Below are 22368 nucleotides of genomic sequence, written 5' to 3'. Positions count from 1 at the left end.
AAGGGTGTTAGTCCTGAGAGACCTGTACTGGGGAAGGGTTTCTGTATTTAGGGGTCTGTACTGGGGAAGAGCGAATGTCAGTGCTGGGAGGTGACTGTCCTGAGGGGTCAGTGCTGGGAGATGACGGTCCTGAGGGGTCAGTGCTGGGAGGTGACCGTCCTGAGGGGTCAGTGCTGGGAGGTGACGGTCCTGAGGGGTCAGTGCTGGGAGGTGACGGTCCTGAGGGGTCAGTGCTGGGAGGTGACGGTCCTGAGGGGTCAGTGCTGGGAGGTGACGGTCCTGAGGGGTCAGTGCTGGGAGGTGACCGTCCTGAGGGGTGTGTAGTGGGGAAGGATGATTGTCTTGTGGGATCTGTACTGGGCCAGGGTGATTGTCTTGTGAGGTCTGTACTGGGGAAGGGATCTGTACTGGAGAGGGGGGTCTGTACTGAGGGCTGTGTACTGGGAGGTGACTGCTCACTGACTGAAAGACCACTTGTGTTCACAATGCAGCAGGGCATCCACTTGTCATGGCACCTGAGAACTGTTATAGTGGTGCCAACTACAGTGATTTCCAACTTCTATGGGGATCCCACAGGCCTATAGAAGGAGCAGTCAGCTCCAAGCGACTAGCCTGGTTTCTTCCCTTCTGTCAACCAAACTCTTCCTCTGTGATGTCACGTCCGCCTGGCTTGCCGTTCACGCTGGTTACAGGTACTTCTGGTTTGGTCGAACGACAATGCCTGTGGCTCCTGACCATCCACAGCAGCCTGGGTTCCCCTCTACCATCTACAGTGGCTGGAACCCCACCGGACAGATTCCTGCAGGATTTGGATCACGGCTATACTGATGGGCTATTTTATCACTTCCACATTGTGAGTTTTACCATTTGTGGCTTATTAAATATCTTTTTATACTGCACTTAGAAGGCACCTCTTTCTTTCCTTGTCAGTGCTGGGAGGTGACTGTCATGAAGGGTCAGTGCTGGGAGGTGACTGTGCTGAGGGTTCTGTACTGGGGAAGGGTGATTGTCTTGTGGGATTTGTACTGGGGAAGGGGATCTGTAGTGGAGAGGGGGGTCTGAACTGAGGGGTGTGTACTGGGAGGTGACTGCTCACATACTGCTCACTGACTGCCCTGTCACTGCATGCTGCTCGCTGACTGCCCTGTTACTATATACTGCTCACTGACCACCTTGTCACTACATACTAGTCACTGACCACCTTGTCACTACATACTAGTCACTGACCGCCCTGTCACTACATACTGCTCACTGACCGCCCTGTCACTACATACTGCTCACTGACCGCTGTCACTACATACAGCTCACTGACCACCCTGTCCCTATATACTGCTCACTGACCACCCTGTCCCTATATACTGCTCACTGACCGCCCCGTCCCTATATACTGCTCACTGACCGCCCCGTCACTATATACTGCTCACTGACCGCCCTGTCCCTATATACTGCTCACTGACCGCCCTGTCCCTATATACTGCTCACTGACCGCCCTGTCCCTATATACTGCTCACTGACCGCCCTGTCCCTATATACTGCTCACTGACTGCCCTGTCCCTATATACTGCTCACTGACTGCCCTGTCCCTATATACTGCTCACTGACCGCCCTGTCCCTATATACTGCTCACTGACTGCCCTGTCCCTATATACTGCTCACTGACCGCCCTGTCCCTATATACTGCTCACTGACCACCGTCACTATATACTGCTCACTGACCGCCCCGTCACTATATACTGCTCACTGACCGCCCCGTCACTATATACTGCTCACTGACCGCCCCGTCCCTATATACTGCTCACTGACCGCCCCGTCACTATATACTGCTCACTGACCGCCCTGTCCCTATATACTGCTCACTGACCGCCCTGTCCCTATATACTGCTCACTGACCGCCCTGTCCCTATATACTGCTCACTGACCGCCCTGTCCCTATATACTGCTCACTGACCGCCCTGTCCCTATATACTGCTCACTGACCGCCCTGTCCCTATATACTGCTCACTGACCGCCCTGTCCCTATATACTGCTCACTGACCGCCCTGTCCCTATATACTGCTCACTGACCGCCCTGTCCCTATATACTGCTCACTGACCGCCCTGTCCCTATATACTGCTCACTGACCACCCTGTCACTATATACTGCTCACTGACCGCCCCGTCACTATATACTGCTCACTGACCGCCCCGTCACTATATACTGCTCACTGACCGCCCCGTCACTATATACTGCTCACTGACCGCCCCGTCCCTATATACTGCTCACTGACCGCCCCGTCACTATATACTGCTCACTGACCGCCCTGTCCCTATATACTGCTCACTGACCGCCCTGTCCCTATATACTGCTCACTGACCGCCCTGTCCCTATATACTGCTCACTGACCGCCCTGTCCCTATATACTGCTCACTGACTGCCCTGTCCCTATATACTGCTCACTGACTGCCCTGTCCCTATATACTGCTCACTGACCGCCCTGTCCCTATATACTGTGCACTGCTTGACCTGTCACTATATACTTCTGAATGCCCTGTCACTAAATACTGCTCACTGACTGCCCTGTCACTGCATGCTGCTCACTGACTACTACTGCTCACTGACTGTGTAGCAGGTAAAATCATTGTGTATGACTCGTGGTAACTGTGCGAGTCTGTGATTGAGGTTGGGTTATTTCAGGTTAGTTGAATGACAGGTTGTAGCTCTATCGCCTCCTCCTGACCCTGGAGGACCTAATTTGCATGTTTGTGGGAGTCTGGCCAATCCCAGGTTTGGAGGCCCTGGTAGAGTGGTGGGCTGGCCCATAAATATGGGAAAGTCAGGCTGACAGATGAGTCAAGCGGAAGATGGAGTGCCGAGGAGCCCCTATGTGCCTGGGAGGGGGCGTGAAGGGCGGCCTCCAGACTGGCTCAGGAGGGTACATTCAGCAATGCAGCATGAATGGGATCGACACCTGGAGCAGTGGGAGCAAAGAGGACAGAGTGAGTACTGTGAGTACTTCAGCATGCCCTAGGACAGTGATGGCGAACCTATGGCACGCGTGCCAGAGCTGGCACGCAGAGTCATCTCAGTGGGCACGCCAGGAATAAGAGGATGATGAGCGCGCATGGACCGGCCATCCAGATCTCGTCCACACTGGATCCCCATCAAACTACATTTCCCACATGTCTCTGGGCCAGGGTGGGCGTGGACGAGAGGAAACGGCTCCAATGCGGCTCTGGCACCAGGGGTGATGTACCCGGGGATGGGCGCGGAAGAGAGGAAGAGGCTCCCACACTGCTCCGGGGCCAGGGGCAATGTGTTCAGCGTAGATGGGAATGAGCTGCTGTGTTGGAAGCCACACTGACGCTGCCAGAGGTGAGATTGCTTGCAGTGTCATCCATCAGTGCCCAGCAGTGTTGCCTGTCAGTGCCCAGCAGTGTCGCCCATCAGTGCTGCCCATCAGTGCCATCTATCAATGATGCCCAGCAGTCCCATCCATCAGTGCCCAGCAGTGTCGCCTGTCAGTGCTGCCCAGCAGTGCCACATGTCAGTGCCCAGCAGTATCGCCCATCAGTGCTGCCCATCAGTGCCGCCCATCAATGATGCCCAGCAGTGTCACCCATCAGTGCCCAGCAGTGTCGCCTGTCAGTGCTGCCCAGCAGTGTCGCCTGTCAGTGCTGCCCAGCAGTGCCACCTGTCAGTGCCCAGCAGTGTCGCCCATCAGTGCTGCCCATCAGTGCCACCCATCAATGATGCCCAGCAGTGCCACCGATCAGTGCCGTCTGTCAATGCGTCCAGGTAGGCAAGTGGTTAATTGCAGTGTTGGCACTTTGAAATAAAAAAGTTGGTTTGTGTTGCAGTTTTGGGCACTCGGGCTCAAAAAGGTTCGCCATCACTACCCTAGGATCTACAGGGGGATAGACTGCCACCCATAGCAAGCTTTCAAAGGACAGCGCTGGGGTCAATCCTGTATCATACCTCCCAACTTTTTGAGATGTGAACGAGGGACACCAATTAGCAAATGTATGTAGGCAAAGGACACACCCCAACCACACCCTCTTAAAGCAGAATTAGAAAAAAAAAAGTAGTTCAACACACAAGTGCTTTTTTTTTTTACCAGTAAATAATTAGAATATGGACAGCGCCACTAAATATAAATTCAAGGCAGTGCTCCTTCTTATTATACTTTCACAGTGCTGAAATAAATCCTTAAACAATCATATATTAAAATCAATATAACCAAAATAAATAATCAAAAAATGTTCCAAAATAAATTGTCCCCAGAAAAAAGTGTCCTTTATATGATTTATTCAATAAATTCAAATAGTGAAAAAGTAAATGTAAAATGTCCAACACCAATAATATATATCTAAAATGTGCTTTTGTCTTCAATGTTGAACCTTCATGTGAAAAAACACAAATCACTGTACACAAATCCACCACTGAATAAATTCACCCGAGAAATATGCTGGTCAGATTATTAACCAGCACAAGCACTTCTACTCTGGAAGCAAGGATCTGCAGATGGATACCAGCGTATATGGGATAATTCAAAAGGGCACACACTTCTTCTCAGTCTCGGAATGAACTCAGAAAGCAAGAGAGGAAAGACTTCTAGCGTAACAATGTAGCAAAAAGTTTATTCATAAAACATGACATTCCACTCACATTTACTGGTGTCTGAGCCTACACCAGCATAAACTGCATACGCAGCAAAATAAAAACAGCCTGCTCCGGCATACAGACGCTTGCAGCTCGCTGAACGTAGTTACATCACCTCCAGAAGCTCTGCCCTACGTGTTTCGTCACATGACGTCCTCACGGAGCGGAGGACATCAGGTGATGAAACGTGTTTATGCTGGTGTCAGCTCGGACAAAGTTGAAGCCAAGGTTACGGCCTTAAGAGGGAGCACGCATGCTTTGAACGCGCGACACTCCCCACGTGATCGGATGTGATGTCCATGTGTCCTCTAGCGCCTGCTTGCAGTGTCCTGGAACTCGCAGGAAATGCTGAGAGCCACTAGCATCGCCGCCTCACACCGGATCCACAACCTGGCACAGTGACCCATGACTCATCACACAGCAGATGCCGATTAAATGATATGACAAGAGCTACTCTACTATACCTTTGTGAGTTGCCTGTATTATACGGTTTATTAAAGAGTTAAACGGCTGCACTCTTTTTTCCCTTGCTCTCCCCACAGGGTTCTCTCTAGCTCTCTACGGGCTGGCTGCCTGCCTACTAGTAACTCAACTTATAAGGACTACTATAAATCTAAAAGGACATTGTTTTATTTATAGCAGGACTTTTATAAGTTTCATATTGTTCTTAGCCCACGCTCATTCTGCAGATACCATTTTAACCCTCTCTGAGTGCCCCAAATACCTGTTTTACTTATTAACAAAGTGGAAGCAACTGGGAACAATAAGTCCATCCGTGACATTTCCTGGCTAATAAATATTCCACGCTCAACTGTTAGTGGGATTATAACAAAGTGGAAGCAACTGTGGTTGGCCACGTCACATGACAGAGCGGGGTCAGCACATGCTGAAGCGCACAGTGCGCCGAAATCGCCAAGTGTCTACAGAGTCAATAGCTAAAGACCTCCAAACTTCATGTGGCCTTCAGATTAGCACAACAGTGTGTAGAGAGCCTCATGGAATGGGTTTCCATGGCCGAGCAGCTGCATCCAAGCCTTACATCACCAAGTGTTATGCAAAGCGTCGGATGTCGTGGTGTAAAGCACGCTGCCACTGGACTCTAGAGCAGTGGAGACATGTTCTCTGGAGTGACCAATCATGCTTCTGTCTGGCAATCCAATGGATGTGTCTGGGTTTGGCGTTTGCCAGGAAAACGGTACTTGCCTGACTGCATTGTGCCAAGTGTAAAGTTTGGTGGAGGGAGGATTATGATGTGGGGTTGTTTTTCAGGGTTGGGCTTGGCCCCCTAGTTCCAGTGAAGGGAACTCTTAAGGCTTCAGCATATTAAGACATTTTGGACAATTTCATGGTTCTAACTTTGTGGGACGAGTTTGGGGATGGCCCCTTCCTGTTCCAACATAACTACGCACCAGTGCACAAAGCAAGGTCCATAAAGACATGGAGGAGCGAGTTTGGGGTGGAGGAACTTGACTGTCCTGCACAGAGTCCTGACCTCAACCCCATAGAACACCTTTGGGATGAATTAGAGCGGAGACTGCGAGCCAGGCCTTCTGAACCGATGATTAGGCATTGATGTCAATGGGAGGCACTGTGTGAACCCAGGTGCCAAGGATGCAATTTCTATTCGCCATGGCAACCTGGCACCTGGGATTGGTCGAGCCCCATTGGACCAAGAATTGGTAATAATATGTTTACATGCACTAAAATGAATTTTAGTGTATGGTTTCCTGTAAATAGGCGTTTGATAAACGGCTGCAGAAAACCTGCGTGGCATAAAGAAATTGCAACGGTCTCCATTTTCTTCTCCAGGATCTCTGCTTTATATCAAATATCACGTTTGGGAGGTTTACATTCATTTCTAGCAATTGCAGCTTGTAACGTGTGCAAATAAAAAAAGTAAAACTTGCCCTGGCAGACAATTATTATTTCAGGTACTTATATAGCGCCATCAATTTACGCAGCGCTTTACATATATATTGTACATTCACATCCATCCCTAACCCTCAAGGGGCGTACAATCTAAGATCCCTAACTCACATTCATACATACACATACTAGGGACAATTTAGACAGGAACCAATTAACTTACCAGCATGTCTTTGGCGTGTGGGAGAAAACCGGAGTACCTGGAGGAAACCCGCACAGGGAGAACATGCAAACTCCAGGCAGGTGGTGCTGTGTTTGGGAGCTGCTAAGCTCTGTACAAGCACCTCTGGTAAGAGGTTTCCAGAACAGCATCTCGGTTTCTGCTTTAGGCTAGGTTCACCTATGCAGGTTGCATGTGAGCCTTTTCTGCATTGCGTTGTGTTTTTGCTGCGTTTTGCAGGTTTTTTCCCCATTTCATTTTTTTTGTTGCGAGGCAGATTTAAAAAGCAAAATGCATAAAAAAATTAGCAAAAATTCACTACATGCATTTTCTGCAGCGTCTCCATTGAAGTCTATAGAACAAAAATGCAACGTTTTGCATTCAAAAAGTCCCTGACACGCACCGGGTGAAAACACAGATGTGAATGTGTCCCATAGGAAATCATGGTCGATGGACTGTGCTGCGTTTATGTAAAACACAAAAATGCTGTAGAAAACGCTTAGGTGTGAACCTAGGGTTAGCCTGGAGTCACACCTATGCAGTTTGCGTTTGATCCATTTCTGCTGTGCGTTTTTGCCACTTTTTTTTGGTTGCTAACCAGATTTTAAACACAAAACCCATAATAAACATACTCCATGCTTTTCTGCAGCATTTCCAATTTAGTCTATAGGAGCAAAAATGCAACTTTTTCTATTTAACCCCCGGTTCACATCTATGCGGGTGTAAGGGCTGCGTTTTGCATGGGCACAAAAGCCCATTCATTTGAATGGACTCCCGTGCCCATGACATGAAGGGAAGTCCCTGCACTTCTTTGGAAAATGCTGCCCGCACGGGAACCTCAGTTTCCAGTTCGGTTGCGGTTTCCACTCTAGGCGGCGTGCCATTAGAACTAATGACACCCGCCTGCAGGTCCGCATTTCTCTGTGCGGCTGCATGGATTTTCGTGCGTATCTGCAGCGGCATCACCCGAACAGATGTGAACCTCGGGCAGCACAGTGGCTAAATGGTTAGCACTTCCGCCTGGCAGTACTATGGTCGTTGGTTCAAATCCCAGCCATGGCACCACCTGCCTGGAGTTTGCATGTTCTCCCTGTGCCGGTTTCCTCCGGATACTCCAGTTTCCGCCCACACTCCAAAGACATGCTGGTAGGTTAATTGGATCCTGTCTAAATTGGCCCTAGTATATGCATATGAATTAAGGACTTTAGATTGTACGCCCCTTAAGGGTTAGGGACTGATGTGAATGAACACACATAAGCGCTGCGTAAATTGACGGCGTTATATAAGTACCTGAAAAAAATAAACTAGGGTAAAAACATCCTTTCAAAAAAAAAAAAAAAAAAACGCTCTGGGTGAAAAGGCAGAGCTGTGAACCTGTCCCATAGGAAATCATGGTAAAGGACTGCTGTGTGTTTCTGCAAAATGGAGACCGCAAAGGTGTGACCCCCAGGACACAAAATGTGCGCAGAGACCGGGACAGGGTCCACACTTCCGGAAGTTCGGATCTCACCGCGAACAGCCAACGACCAATAGCCTGGCAGTCTACATGATAGCCACCAATCGTCTCTTGCTTTGGGGCGGGAGCTTGCAGACAGCCAATACGTCACACGCTTTGCGACCAATGGATGTGTAGAAAGGCGAACGTTAGGCCAATCACAGGGCTGGTCAGTCTCGCCTGAAGATGGCGGGACGTACGGAGCTGCGGCAGGCTGAGGAAGTGTATGAACGGTTACAGGTGAGGGGCGGACAGTGCAATGTAGGGCTCGGGAGGCGGCATGGTGGTCTGAGTGTATACAGGAGGGAACAAATACAGAGATACACTGAAAACATAGCCTTGTGACTGTAGTGACCCATGGCAGCCAGTTACTATAGTGACGCACAGGAAATATAGCAACCAGTGCGCTAAGTGATGTATGGTAACTATGGCAACCAGTGAATAATGACGTACTATTACCATGGCAACGAGAACATTGAATTCTTACTATAGCGATGTGCAGCAACCATGCCAACATGCACAATAACTATTGATTTCAGTCGTGCACTGTAACTATGGCGGTCAGCACACTGAATGTGTGTATTTATGTATGTATGTATGTATATATATATATATATATATGTGTGTGTGTGTATTTATGTATGTATGTATATGTATATATATGTGTGTATTTATGTATGTATGTATATGTATATATATATGTGTGTATTTATGTATGTGTGTGTGTATATATATATATATGTGTGTGTGTGTGTGTATTTATGTATGTGTATATATGTGTGTGTGTGTATTTATGTGTGTGTATATATATATAGAGAGAGAGACAGACAAAAATGTTAGAATTGTGTCGATGTCCAAATATTTATGGACCTAACTGTATATATACATACACACACACACGTGTGTGTTTGTGTGTGTATGTATATATATGTATGTGTATATATATATATATATATATATATATTTATATACTCACCCACATATATACGTGTGTGTATGTATATATATATGTGTGTGTGTGTGTGTGTATATATATATATATATATATATATATATATATATATATATATATATATATATATATATATATATATATATATACATACACACACGTACATAAATACACACACATATATATGTGTGTTTATGAATACATGTATATGTATGTTTATGTATACATTTATATGTATATATATATACACACAGACATACAGGTGAAACTCAAAAAATTAGAATATCGTGCAAAAGTTCATTTATTTCAGTAATGCAACTTAAAAGGTGAAACTAATATATGAGATAGACTCATTACATGCAAAGCAAGATAGTTCAAGCCGTGATTTGTCATAATTGTGATGATTATGGCTTACAGCTCATGAAAACCCCAAATCCATAATCTCAGAAAATGAGAATATTGTGAAAAGGTGCAATATTCTCGGCTCAAAGTGTCCCACTCTAATCAGCTAATTAACCCATAACACATGCAAAGGGTTCCTGAGCCTTTAAATGGTCTCTCAGTCTGGTTCAGTAGGAATCACAATCATGGGAAAGACTGCTGACCTGACAGTTGTGCAGAAAACCATCATTGACACCCTCCATAAGGAGGGAAAGCCTCAAAGAAGTTGGATGTTCCCAAAGTGCTGTATCAAAGCACATTAATAGAAAGTTATGTGGAAGGGAAAAGTGTGGAAGAAAAAGGTGCACAAGCAGCAGGGATGACCGCAGCCTGGAGAGGATTGTCAGGAAAAGGCCATTTAAAAGTGTTGGGGACTTTCACAAGGAGTGGACTGAGGCTGGAGTCAGTGCATCAAGAGCCACCACACACAGACGGATCCTGGACATGGGCTTCAAATGTCGTATTCCTCTTGTCAAGCCGCTCCTGAACAACAAACAACATCAGAAGCGTCTTACCTGGGCTAAAGAAAAACAGACCTGGTCTGTTGCTCAGTGGTCCAAAGTCCTCTTTTCTGATGAGAGCAACTTTTGCATCTCATTTGGAAACCAAGGACCCAGAGTATGGAGGAAGAATGGAGAGGCACACACTGCAAGATGCTTGAAGTCCAGTGTGAAGTTTCCACAGTGTGTTGATTTGGGGAGCCATGTCATCTGCTGGTGTTGGTCCACTGTGCTTCATTAAGTCCAGGGTCAACGCAGCCGTCTACCAGGAGATTTTGGAGCACTTCATGCTTCCTTCCGCAGATGAGCTTTATGGGGATGCTGACTTCATTTTCCAGCAGGACTTGGCACCTCCCCACACTGCCAAAAGCACCAAAACCTGGTTCAATGACCGTGGGATTTCTGTGCTTGATTGGCCAGCAAACTCGCCTGACCTGAACCCCATAGAGAATCTATGGGGCATTGCCAAGAGAAAGATGAGAGACATGAGACCGAACAATGCAGAAGAGCTGAAGGCCGCTATTGAAGCATCCTGGTCTTCCATAACACCTCAGCAGTGCCACAGGCTGATAGCTTCCATGCCACGCCGCATTGAGGCAGTAATTGCTGCAAAAGGGGCCCAAACCAAGTACTGAGTACATATGCATGCTTATACTTTTCAGAGGTCCAATATTGTTCTATGTACAATCCTTGTTTTATTGATTGCATGTAATATTCTAATTTTCTGAGATTGTGGATTTGGGGTTTTCATGAGCTGTAAGCCATAATCATCACAATTATGACAAATCACAGCTTGAACTATCTTGCTTTGCATGTAATGAGTCTATCTCATATATCAGTTTCACCTTTTAAGTTGCATTACTGAAATAAATGATCTTTTGCACGATATTCTAAATTTTCGAGTTTCACTTGTATATATATTTGTGTGTGTATGTGTGTGTATGTATGTATGTATGTGTGTATATATATATATATATATATATATATATATATATATATATATATATATATATATATATATATACATACACACACACACACACACATACACATACACAGGGGTGTGGAAATTTTTGAAAAAACTAGTCCAGGGGCTAAATCGGTGCGGAGAGAGGGGAGATACCTTGCAGTGTAATGAGCACCGATTGGCTTCTCCTCAGCAAAGGGGAGTGTCCGGCTTATCCTTTATTCCTTTTGCTGCTAGAGCCATTTTTGCATTTCTTTTGTCCAAGATTCAAAAAATCATTGTAGGCCTGAAGATTACATAAACCCCCTAAATATGATATATTTTCTGAAATCAGAGGCCCTAGAGAATAAAAGTGGTAGTTTACATTTTTTATGTCACATGATATTACCGCAAAATTTCTGTAAAAATACAAGTTCATTTTAGGGTACAAAAAAGCAATAAATTACCCTATTTTTTTGTAAAATATAAAAAATGAGGTTGCATCCAGTGAATAGTTATCCAACATGCCAAACCTTAAATTTGCGTGCGCTTGTGGAATGTCGATGAATTTCAGTACCTTAAATTTTCTGTAGGTGACGCATTTAAAGCCCCTCATAGGTCATTAGTTTAGTGTTGTGGCGGTCTGGTGTTAGAATTAATGCTTTCATTTTGGCGTGTGTGGTGATATGTAACGTGTATCGCAGTCTACGTTTATATGCGTAGGCACCACAGCGTGTACTTCTATGTTTGTATGTAACGTATATGGGGGGGCTCTTTTTTTGGATGGGGGGATGTTATGTGCTTAGGTGTAACTTTCATTTTTTACAATGTAAAAAAGAAAGAAATATATATATATATATATACTGTGTGTGTATTATTATTATTATATATATACATTTTTTTTGTTTTGTTTATATCACAAGGGACAAAGTCCATTATGTGATGACATTAGGTGATAAGTTCTCTTTATTGAGGCATTCAAGGTCTAACAGACCTTGCTTGTCTCCCCTGTACTACACTGAATGTAAAGCAGTGCACATCGCACCGCATTACATTTAGTGAATCTCTCAACAGGGACCTGGAAATGACATCATAATGTCGCTTCTGGGTCAGGACAAGAAGGGAAGGGGAGTGGACGTATCCGCTCTCCTCCCTCCACTCTCTCTGACAGTGGTGAGCCAGGCCCGCAGATGGGCAAGCGTAGCCCGGGAGATTCACACAAGGTGGCGGAGAGGCTGGCACTGTGTGGACGCAATCGGCGGCAGCACTGCTACCACCTGACAGATGATCCCTGCTGCTTGCCTGCAGCAGGGCTAAAGGTAGAAAAAGACTACCTGCCTGGCGCCCAGAACTACATGTCCCAGGCGTCAAGCGATAGGAATTCAATATCCATGATAGATATAGATAGGTGTATATATCTCTGTGATTTGCCACCCTGTAGCAGTACTTCTACTATAGGGCAGCGGGCAAGCGGTTAAATTATTGACCCCTTGCCTACTGGGCACTTTTACCCCCTTTCTGCCCAGGACAATTTTCAGCTTTCAGCGCTGTCGCTCTTTGAATGGCAAGTGCGCGGTCATGCAACACTGTACTCAAACTAAATTCTTATACTTTTTTTGAGAGAGAGCTTTCTTTTGGTGGTATTTAATCACTACTGGGGATTTTTATTTTTTGCTAAACAATCTAAAAGCGAGACAAAGATCAATCATTTCACAGCTTTTTCCACCTTTTTAACGGGACCTATTAACTGTACGACTCAGTTGAACAGGCCTTAGTTCCAGCTGAAGAAAAACAGCCCCAACACATGATGCTGCCACCACCATGCTTCACTGTGGGTATGGTGTTCTTTTGGTGATGGGCAGTGTTGTTTTTGCGCCAAACATATCTTTTGGAATTCTAGCCAAAAATTTCAACTTTGGTTTCATCAGACCAGAATACATTCTCCCACATGCTTTTGGGAGAATTCAGATGTATTTTTGCAAAGTTTAGCCAGGCTTGGACGTTTTTCTTCATAAGAAAAGGCTTCCGTGTTGCCACTCTACTCCATAGTCCAGACATATGAAGAATACGGGAGATTGTTGTCACATGTACCACACAGCCAGTGCTTGCCAGATATTCCTGCAGCTCCTTTAATGTTGCTGTAGGCCTCTTGGCAGCCTCCCAGACCAGTTTTGTTCTCATCTTTTCATCAATTTTGGAGGGACGTCTAGTTCTTGGTAATGTCACTGTTGGGCCATATTTCCTCTACTTGATGACTGTCTTCACCATGTTCCATGGTATATCTAATGCCTTGGAAATTCTTTTGTACCCTTCTCCTGGCTGATACCTTTTAACAGTGAGATCCCTCTGATGCTTTAGAAACTCTCTGTGGACCATTGCTTTTGCTGTAAGATACGACTAAGAAAATACCTACTAGAACAGCTGAACTTTATTTGGGGTTAATCAGAGGCACTTTAAATGATGACAGGTGTGTACTGACTCCTATTTAACAAGATTCTGAATGTGATTGCTTAATTCTGAACACAGCTACATCCCCAGTTTTAAGAGGGTGTGCACACTTATGCAACCGCTTCTTTTAGTTTTGTATGTTTACTCCCCCCCAAAAGATTTCAGTTTGTTTTTCAATTGAGTTGTACAGTTTATAGGTCACATTAAAGGTGGAAAAAGTTCTGAAATGATTTATCTTTGTCTCATGTTTTTACATCACAGAAACCTGACATTTTAACAGGGAAGTGTAGACTTTATATAATACATCTTTTGCTATATACAGTGGATCTAAAAAGTAATATGTAAATGCTGTAAAACCTTTTAGAAAGTTAGTAAAAAGATAAAATGTACATTTCCTGTGTGTTCCTCATATGGACCATCAGGACTGTCCTCCTAAATAGGAGAAACTTGGAACTTATGCTGGGAAGAGGATTGAGTTTAGTTCCTTCAGTGCCAGGAGATAAATAACTGCTGCTCTGTATTTATGTCATCAGTAGAGATTACAAACTGCTAGAATCTGATATCGTCTGTGTAAATCGGCTACAGTGCTCTAGACTGAGAAGGATGATATCCAGTATCCCTCTAGATCTTTATTCTGCTACTCACAATTGGCTGCAATCTAATGGGATGGACCAGTGGGCAGGATGTGGTTGAATTCATTCCAGTTTGATATCCAATGACTACACAAGTGCAGGGCAGCAGCATTGAAATTGTCATTTTGATCTCCTGGCACTGTGTGCGAAGTAGGTGTCTTCCATCTTCCTTGAGATGCATCTCAGAATACAGCCACTGCTTTTTTTTTTAAATGAGAGAAAGGAATGCAAATCACAGATCAGAGGAAGGTTTCATTACAGATGACTTCCCTTTCAATTGCTGTAAGGCCTTTTTCACATGAATGGCAGACTTGACCACCCTCTGATAGAAGGCAATCTGGATAGATGGAGAGGGATTAAACCCCTGACAGATTCTTTTTGCTGTCTGCGCCTGTTAAGGAGATTCACCCTATCTATCATAGTTTAATGTTATCACTAAGTGATTGTGCACGAAAATCCCACATTTTGGGTTGTCACCAGAACAAGATTAGAGGGGAAATCTTCCACTGGGGACACTAGTTCTGGTGACACCCTGGGATTCCCTCACTTTGGAGGGATTTCCTCTCACTTCCTGTTTTAGCTATGGGACAGGAAATTTCCCCAATGAGGACACAGATGAAAGAAAACAGCCTGATAGGAGCTATAACCCTCCCTTACGCTATCCAAAATGGGGAAAAAATAGCCCTTCTACTTTAGCTTGAACAACTATGCAAAAACCGCCACGGCCGCACACAGCTGTGACATAGTCCACTATGCAGTGCTGCAGTGTGAACTCGCCCCTCTGGCCACCATATATATTTAAAGGTGGGTAGTCGGGGTGATCAACTGCTTGTTTTTACTGCTCCTCCGCCGCCGGCGTGAACAAAGCCTAAGTGATGACCAAACCGCCGAGCACTAAACTATTTATTCTTTCTTCTAGAAGCTGTCCTGCCTGCCTTTGAAGGGCATGTATGTATCCGGCTCACAGAATATACACGAACTATTATGTACCCCCTCTGTCATTCGCCTTGGCGTCTTGGAATGGCTCTGCACAAGGTGAGTTTCATTAAAATTCTTTCAATTTACAGTGCTGTGAAAATGTATTTGCCCCCTTCCTGACTTTTTTTTTTTTTCTTTCATGTTTGTCACACTTACTTTAAATGATTTAGATTATCAAAACAAATTTTAATGGTATGCAAAGATACCCCTAGTAAACACAAAATGCAGTTTTTAAATGACGATTTCATTTATTAAGGGAAAAAAGCCATCCAAACGTTCCTGACCCTATGTGATAAAGGAATTACCCCCCAATTGTTAAACCATTGTTCCTCACAGTTCACTGTGATTAACCACATACATGCATTCTGTTCGTGAAAGTAAAAAAAAAACCCACATCTGTGCAGCATCACCCCCAACCCCCCTAATACTCACCTAAGCCCCTTCTCGATTCAGCAATGTGCACTGGAGTCTCAGCTATCCTGGGACTCCCCCTCCTCATCGTCTGAGACAGCAGCTGGAGCTATTGGCTCCTGCTGCTGTCAAACACAGCCAGTGAGCCAATGAAAAGCGAGAGGGGGCGGTGCAGAGTTGCGGCTCCATGTGTGAATGGACACACAAAGCAGTAGCTGGGGAGTGCGCATGCTCGGGTGCCCACATAGCAAGCTAAAAGCAAGATAAAGAATGACTTTGCTATAAGCAAGCATTTACCTGAATGAAATTGATTCATTCAGTGTTTTGTTTTTTTTTTTTTGTTTTTTGTTTTTTTTGTGCTTCTCTGTGATTTGGCCGTGTCTAATGGCATCTCACAGCTGGGCTGTGATTGGCCCAGCTTGTGCATGTGACTGCTGTGACCATTCACAGCTAGACACACTTGTATACAATGGATGGCATGAAAGGAAGCTATCCATTGTATAGAACTGTCATGTGACCTGCTTTGATTGGTCAAAGCAGGTCACATGTTACTGGCAATGGGGCCGGTACACTGATCTGTCATAGTCCGTGTCCGAGGTACACGGCCAGTGACAGATCGCGCCGCATCACGGCCCTGCGGGCATGCGCAATGCGCGTTCCTGAATGGACGCCATATGGCATCCACCTGGCGGGACGAACTGTTTACCCGTCGCCATCTGGCTATAGGCCGGGCTGCAACTGGTTAAACAAGGCCATTTGTCCTGGAAAACCCTCCAATTCTACAAAGAAGAGTGGGCCTCTACAGCGTTGTGAAAGACTCATTGCCAGTTATCGCAAACGCTTGGTTTCAGTTGTTGCTGCCAAGTGGGGTGGGCACAACCAGTTATTAGGTTTAGGGGGCAGTTACTTTTTCACATAGGGCATGGTGGTTTTGGACATCTTTTTACCCTTCATAAAGGAAATCGGCGTTTGAAAACTGCACTTTGTATTTACTCGGGTTATCTTTGTGTAATATTTTAAATTTGTTTGAAGATCTGAATCATTTAGGTGTGACAAATATACTTTTTCACGGTACTATAAATGGGTACATGTAAATGCACGTAAGATATTAAGGGAAGATTGTTGTTGAAATGAATAGACTTGTGACAGGGTCACTTTAAAGGGAGGCCATCAGGATTGATGATAGAAGAGCTGTCATTGCTCACATGTTTATAAAAGCAGACCAAGGTATACTTGTCAAACTGTCATTAGCATAGTAAAGCAGACACCTTTACATCGTCAACGTCTTCTGAAATCCTGGAACCCGGTTCACCCAGTTATGCAAATACTGAATACAGTTCCTGAAGTGAAGGTCTGATCCAGCTCCTGCTTTGCTTCACTGTTTGTACATCACTGTAATAGCTGCTCGCACAGAGCAATGCCAAGTGAAGGGAGGAATGAATCCAGCTCAACTGAATTGAAGCTCCCGTTTTTGTATCATGTCAGGTGAAATGAAGACACCCAAATGGCATGGACAGGCTGTACAGTAGATGATATTTGGGTGTTTAAAAATGTAATGCAATTAAGTCTCCCATCAAAATGATAGGTCAGCGGGGACTTGCAGTTGGAGGAGCAGCGCTATCAGGAAGGGTCAGGCTGCAGAATAATGATTCTACTGGTCCAGACAGATCATGTGGTGCCTGCATGGAGCCTGCTAGTTCTGTCTAAAAACATAATATATTGCAGATTACCAGTCTTTAGATTTGGTGCCTGCATTAGTTTTCCTTTTATTTTAAATTTTTTTTAGGCAAAACATTTTCAGCAAGAAAAAAAAACACCTGTTGATCCTGCCAGAAATGTTGTATCATGGCCTGGCCAGAAGACAAAAAGGGGTTTATTTACTAAAGTCGGAGAGTACAGAATCAGGCTCTCTTCTGCATCAACACCAGAGAGAATCCGCTTCTAACTTCAGCTTGTTCAATTAAGCTTTGGCAATAAAATCTGGAAGCTGATTGGTTTCTATGCAGAAGTGAGCCTGATTTTGCACACTCAAGCTTCAGTAAATAAACCCCAAAGTGTCATCTTTCTTCTGTACACTATTAATCCCATCTCTCCCCATATAGAAATGAAAAAAGAAAGACACATCTGAAGTTCAGCCTGTGTGACCACTATGGCTGCCCCAATAGACACAGTGTACAGTGTAGCCACCCAGGGACAGGAAGTGTTTATATACAGGAATACCAGATTGAAAAAAATGTTTTAAAAAGCAGAAAACGAATGCAGCCTCCACACCTAAGTAACTTGCAATAAACTACATTTTTGTTTTTTTAGTTTACAGACAGGATTACTATGATATATATTCACTTGTATGGTTGTCATGAAATATTTCAGACTGTTTATGTCCCAATCAAAATTGGAATATTTTCTTTTGTTGTTTTTTTTTTTCTCTTTATAAGGGTTTACCCTCCACTTCAAGAGCAGTTCTCCACTTTAAAAGAATTTGAAGGAGAAATTAAAATAAAAGGTATGTGTTCTACTGGTGAAGTGTATTTTCTATTACTGCCTGCAAGTATGGTTGCATGCTTGGTGGTGAGGAGGCAGCAAGGGACTGACATCTCACTATTGAGGAAGCCATTGCATAGGGAATAGAAATCGGTCTCTGCACAGTCCTTACTCTAGTGAGTTGATGGCAGCGACAAGATCGCACACAGGACCATACCCTTAGGGTTACAGAGAATGCAAAGGTGGCCATAGACGGATCAACATTTGGCTGGTTCAGTAGGGACCTGCCGAATTTCAATCTGTGTGGCTTCTGCAGTTGAATAGAAGTTGATCTATCAATTGATTTCTGCTCAGCCACCCTGTTGGATAAAAGCCGCTCAATCAATGTCTGCAGTGCTTTTTTGCGTATTCTGGCAGTGGAGGAATCTCTCTGCTTTCAGAATACAATAGTGAAAAAAGGAGAATTCCCCCATCTACCTTGTACAGTTGTGTCCAAAATTATTCAACCCCCAATGCTGTAAAGGGGTTTAGGGACTATAGTGTACATTTGGAATTGTATTCAGAATCAAATCCTACAAGGACGTTGTAACTACCCAAATGCAACTAAAATGACATCAATTGTTTATGTAATACAGTAGTAAATGGTTCTTATGTGGTTTCTTCATTGCCACAATTATTCAACCCCTTAAAGACTACCACTCTGAAGAACAGAGGTTCATACAGGTGCTTTCCATCAGGTATTGAAAACACCTGTGGATGTCACCGAGCAGCAATCAAGCATAATAAGCACCAATTAGGCAGCTTTAAAATGACTGTGATACTCAGCTCCTTCTAGACATTTACTGGTGTGGTTACAAACATGGTGAAGGCAAGAGAATGGTCCAGGAAGACAAGAGAAGAGGTGATTTCTCTTCACAGGAAGGGCAATGGCTATAAGAAGATTGCAAAGATGTTAAACATACCAAGAGACACCTTAGGAAGCATCATTCGCAAATTCAAGGCAAAGGGCACTGTTGAAACGCTACCTGGTCGTGGCAGAAAGAAGATGCTGACTTCGACTGCTGTGCGCTACCTGAAGCGTAGAGTGGAGAGAAGTCCCCGTGTGACTGCTGAGGAACTGAGAAAAGATTTGTCAGATGTGGGTACAGAAGTTTCAGCCCAGACAATAAGACGCACACTGCGTAATGAAGGCCTCCGTGCCAGAACTCCCAGGCGTACCCCCTTGCTGTCTCCAAAGAATAAGAAGAGTCGACTGCAGTATGCCAAAAGCCATGTGGACAAACCACAAAAGTTGTGGGATAGTGTTCTGTGGACTGATGAAACAAAATTAGAACTGTTTGGGCCCATGGATCAACGCTATGTTTGGAGGAGGAAGAACAAGGCCTATGATGAAAAGAACACCTTGCCTACTGTGAAGCATGGTGGAGGGTCAATCATGCTTTGGGGCTGTTTTGCTTCTGCAGGTACAGGGAAGCTTCAGCGTGTGCAAGGTACCATGAATTCTCTTCAGTACCAGGAGATATTGGATGGAAACGTGATGCAGTCCGTCACACACCTGAGGCTTGGGAGACGTTGGACCTTTCAACAGGACAATGATCCCAAGCATACCTCCAAGTCCACTAGAGCATGGTTGCAGAGGAAAGGCTGGAACATTTTGGAGTGGCCATCGCAGTCACCAGACTTAAATCCGATTGAGAACCTCTGGTGGGACTTAAAGAAAGCAGTTGCAGTGCGCAAGCCTAAGAATGTGACTGAACTGGAGGCCTTTGCCCATGAAGAATGGGCGAAGATACCCGTAGATCGCTGCAAGACACTTGTGTCAAGCTATGCTTCACGTTTAAAAGCTGTTATAACTGTAAAAGGATGCTGTACTAAGTACTAAGATTGAATGTCACTTGGGGGTTGAATAAAACTGATAATGCTGTGAGCACAGAAAAGACATTTGTGGTTATTTCATTATAACTGTTATGTTATATTTGTCTGACCTACAAGTGCCTCTTTAATGTAAATGTAAGCAAGATGACTGAATGATCAAAAGCAATGTCAAACTGGCCAAAACACTCAATTTCAGTGGGGGTTGAATAATTTTGGACACAACTGTATGTGTGGATGTGGGAATCTGTTCAGTTTTTTTTTTTTTGGTCAGCCTATTGGCTGAAGGAATAAACTGATCAATGTATGGCCAGCTTTAGTGTGAGAAGGGCTTTACAGTAAGACTTAAAGCAATTCTAAAGATTTTTTTTTTTTTTTAAGTAACAAACATGTTCTACTTACCTACTGGTGTGCAGTGGTTTTGTACAGAGCAGCCTGCATCCTCCACTTCTCAGGACCCTGCAGGCTCTCCTGGCCCCTCCCTCCTGTCGGGTGCCTCCGCATCAAGGAGCTTGCTATGGGGGCACCTGCTGCTCCGTGTGTCCATTCACACACGGAGCCACGGCTTGGCCCTACCCCTTCTGCCTCCTCATTGGCTGACTAGCTGTGATTGACAGCATCCGGAGCCAGTGGCTCCTGCTTGCTGTCTTGGGCTCGGCTGTCAAGGGTCTCTGCCTCCTCATTGGCTGTCGTTCATATCGCTGGATCGCGATGGGGCTCAGGTAAGTATTGAGGGGGCTGGGGGGCACTGCTGCACACAGAAGATTTTTTTACCTTCATGCATAGAATGCATAAAGGTAAAAAACCTTCACCCTTTACAACCCCTTAAAAATACTACCCAGAGGGCTGCTTGTTCTGAAACAGATGTAATGTCTTTTAGACAATTGCTTATTATGTCTGAACACAAGATCACCTTAAATTGGTCCTTTCACCTCAGTAAAGGTCTGCTTATTGTTTGTAGCCTCTTTCTTTAATCACTTGAGCGTTGGTAGGTTGTACCCCCTTCACGACCAGGCCATTTTTTGCTATTCAGCACTGCGCTGTTTTACCTGGTAATTGCTTGCTCATGCAATGCTGTAGCAAAACAAAAACATATGTTTTGTGTGTGTGTGTGTGTGTGTGTGTGTGTGTGTGTATATATATATATATATATATATATATATATATATATATATATATATATATATATATATATATATATATATGAAAAAAGATTGAAAGTAAAAAAAAAAACAACAATTTTACCTTCTCCTCTAAAACACATCCAATAATAATAAAAAAAAAAATTAAACATTTCTTATTACATTTTAGGCCAAAATGTATTCTGCTACATTTTTTGTTGAAAAAAAATCCCAATAAGTATATATAGATTGGTTTGTGCGAGTTATAGCAGGGATGTTCAATTTATATCACCCGACTCCCAGGACATGCAGTTCCAGGTGGCGGGCAGGTAGTTTTTTTTAACCTTTAGACCTGCTGAGGGCAAGCAGCAGGGCTCATCTGCCGCCTAATTGCTTCCACACCGCCCACTACGATGCCAGTCTCCGTTTTTCTTTTTTTTTTTTTTTTTATACTAGTAATGGCGGTGATCAGCCACTTATAGTAGGACTGTTATAGTGTGATGAGCAATCTGACACTGGCTTCACCAGTAACACTACTACAGTGATCAATGCTAATCTTATCCACTGGGTTTTTACTGATACTGGCTGGGAAGGGGTTAACATTGAGGGGGCAATCAAAGGGTTAAATTTGTGCCTAACATTGTTTAGTGCACAGATGTCAAACTGTAGCTCTTCAGCTGTTGAGGAACTACAAGTCCAATCACGCCTCTGAAAGTTACAAGCATGACTCCCAAAGGCAGCCTTGCAATGCCTCATGAGATTAGTAGTTCCGCAGCAGCTGGAGGGCCACAGTTTGGTACGTTGCTTAGAAAAACCATCACACATAGATCAGGGGTGTCAGTTTTTACTCCCTGTTTTGCAGGTAGAAAAAAAACAGCATGTCGCTGCTGTCTGTAGAGAGTCCTTTGTCATTTGCTAAGCCGATCAGGGGGTTCCAGCCATAAATCATTGGCTGGGACCTGCTGATTGGCACGTGCTGTAGTAAATGACAGCACACCCAGGGCAGTGGCGTGTGCCCCCTACCCAGAAGAACAGGATACCGTACATGTACATGATTTTGTGCAGCGGGGCCACTCTGCGGTAGGCGGTCTGGAACCGGTTAAACAAACCTGTGGGGCGGGATAAATAGTTAGATAATATCCTTTCAACAAGATCCCTCGGAACGCTGAGTAGCCCATATCTCACGGTAAGATGCTGCGCAAGATCATCTCATGAGATTTGGACTACTTGGCATTCTCTGAGATCTGGCCGAAAGGAGGATGACGCCGCCTAGTCTAAGTTGTGTGTTGTTGTTTTTTTGTGTTGTGGTAACTGAAAGCAGCTCGGATTTATTAGGCAGCTAGGGAACATGTTGATATTTTTTTTT

At 44.5% G+C, this 22368-nt stretch overlaps 2 protein-coding genes across 3 annotated transcripts in view; one reads left to right on the top strand and one right to left on the bottom strand.

The window, feature by feature from the left end:
* The window catches only part of HAUS7 (HAUS augmin like complex subunit 7), a 217336-nt gene that overhangs the window by 122483 nt on the left and 72485 nt on the right, over positions 1–22368 (top strand). Inside the window, exons 3-4 of the mRNA XM_089674933.1 lie at positions 15059–15174; positions 17964–18031. Of these exons, the coding sequence (XP_089531059.1) occupies positions 15086–15174; positions 17964–18031 (157 nt within the window). The 5' untranslated portion in view covers positions 15059–15085. The remainder of the gene's footprint in view (positions 1–15058; positions 15175–17963; positions 18032–22368) is intronic.
* LOC149463423 (deoxyribonuclease-1-like) overlaps positions 1–22368 on the bottom strand; it is a 99063-nt gene that overhangs the window by 69572 nt on the left and 7123 nt on the right. The gene's annotated exons all lie outside the window — the stretch shown is intronic.

This window comes from Staurois parvus, unplaced genomic scaffold, assembly GCF_062004578.1.
Source record: "Staurois parvus isolate SC_StPar_1 unplaced genomic scaffold, SC_StPar_1.0 ptg000154l, whole genome shotgun sequence".
Taxonomy (NCBI): Eukaryota; Metazoa; Chordata; class Amphibia; order Anura; family Ranidae; genus Staurois; species Staurois parvus.
Note: the sequence above shows the minus strand (reverse complement) of the source record. Positions and strands in the feature narration are given on the sequence as shown.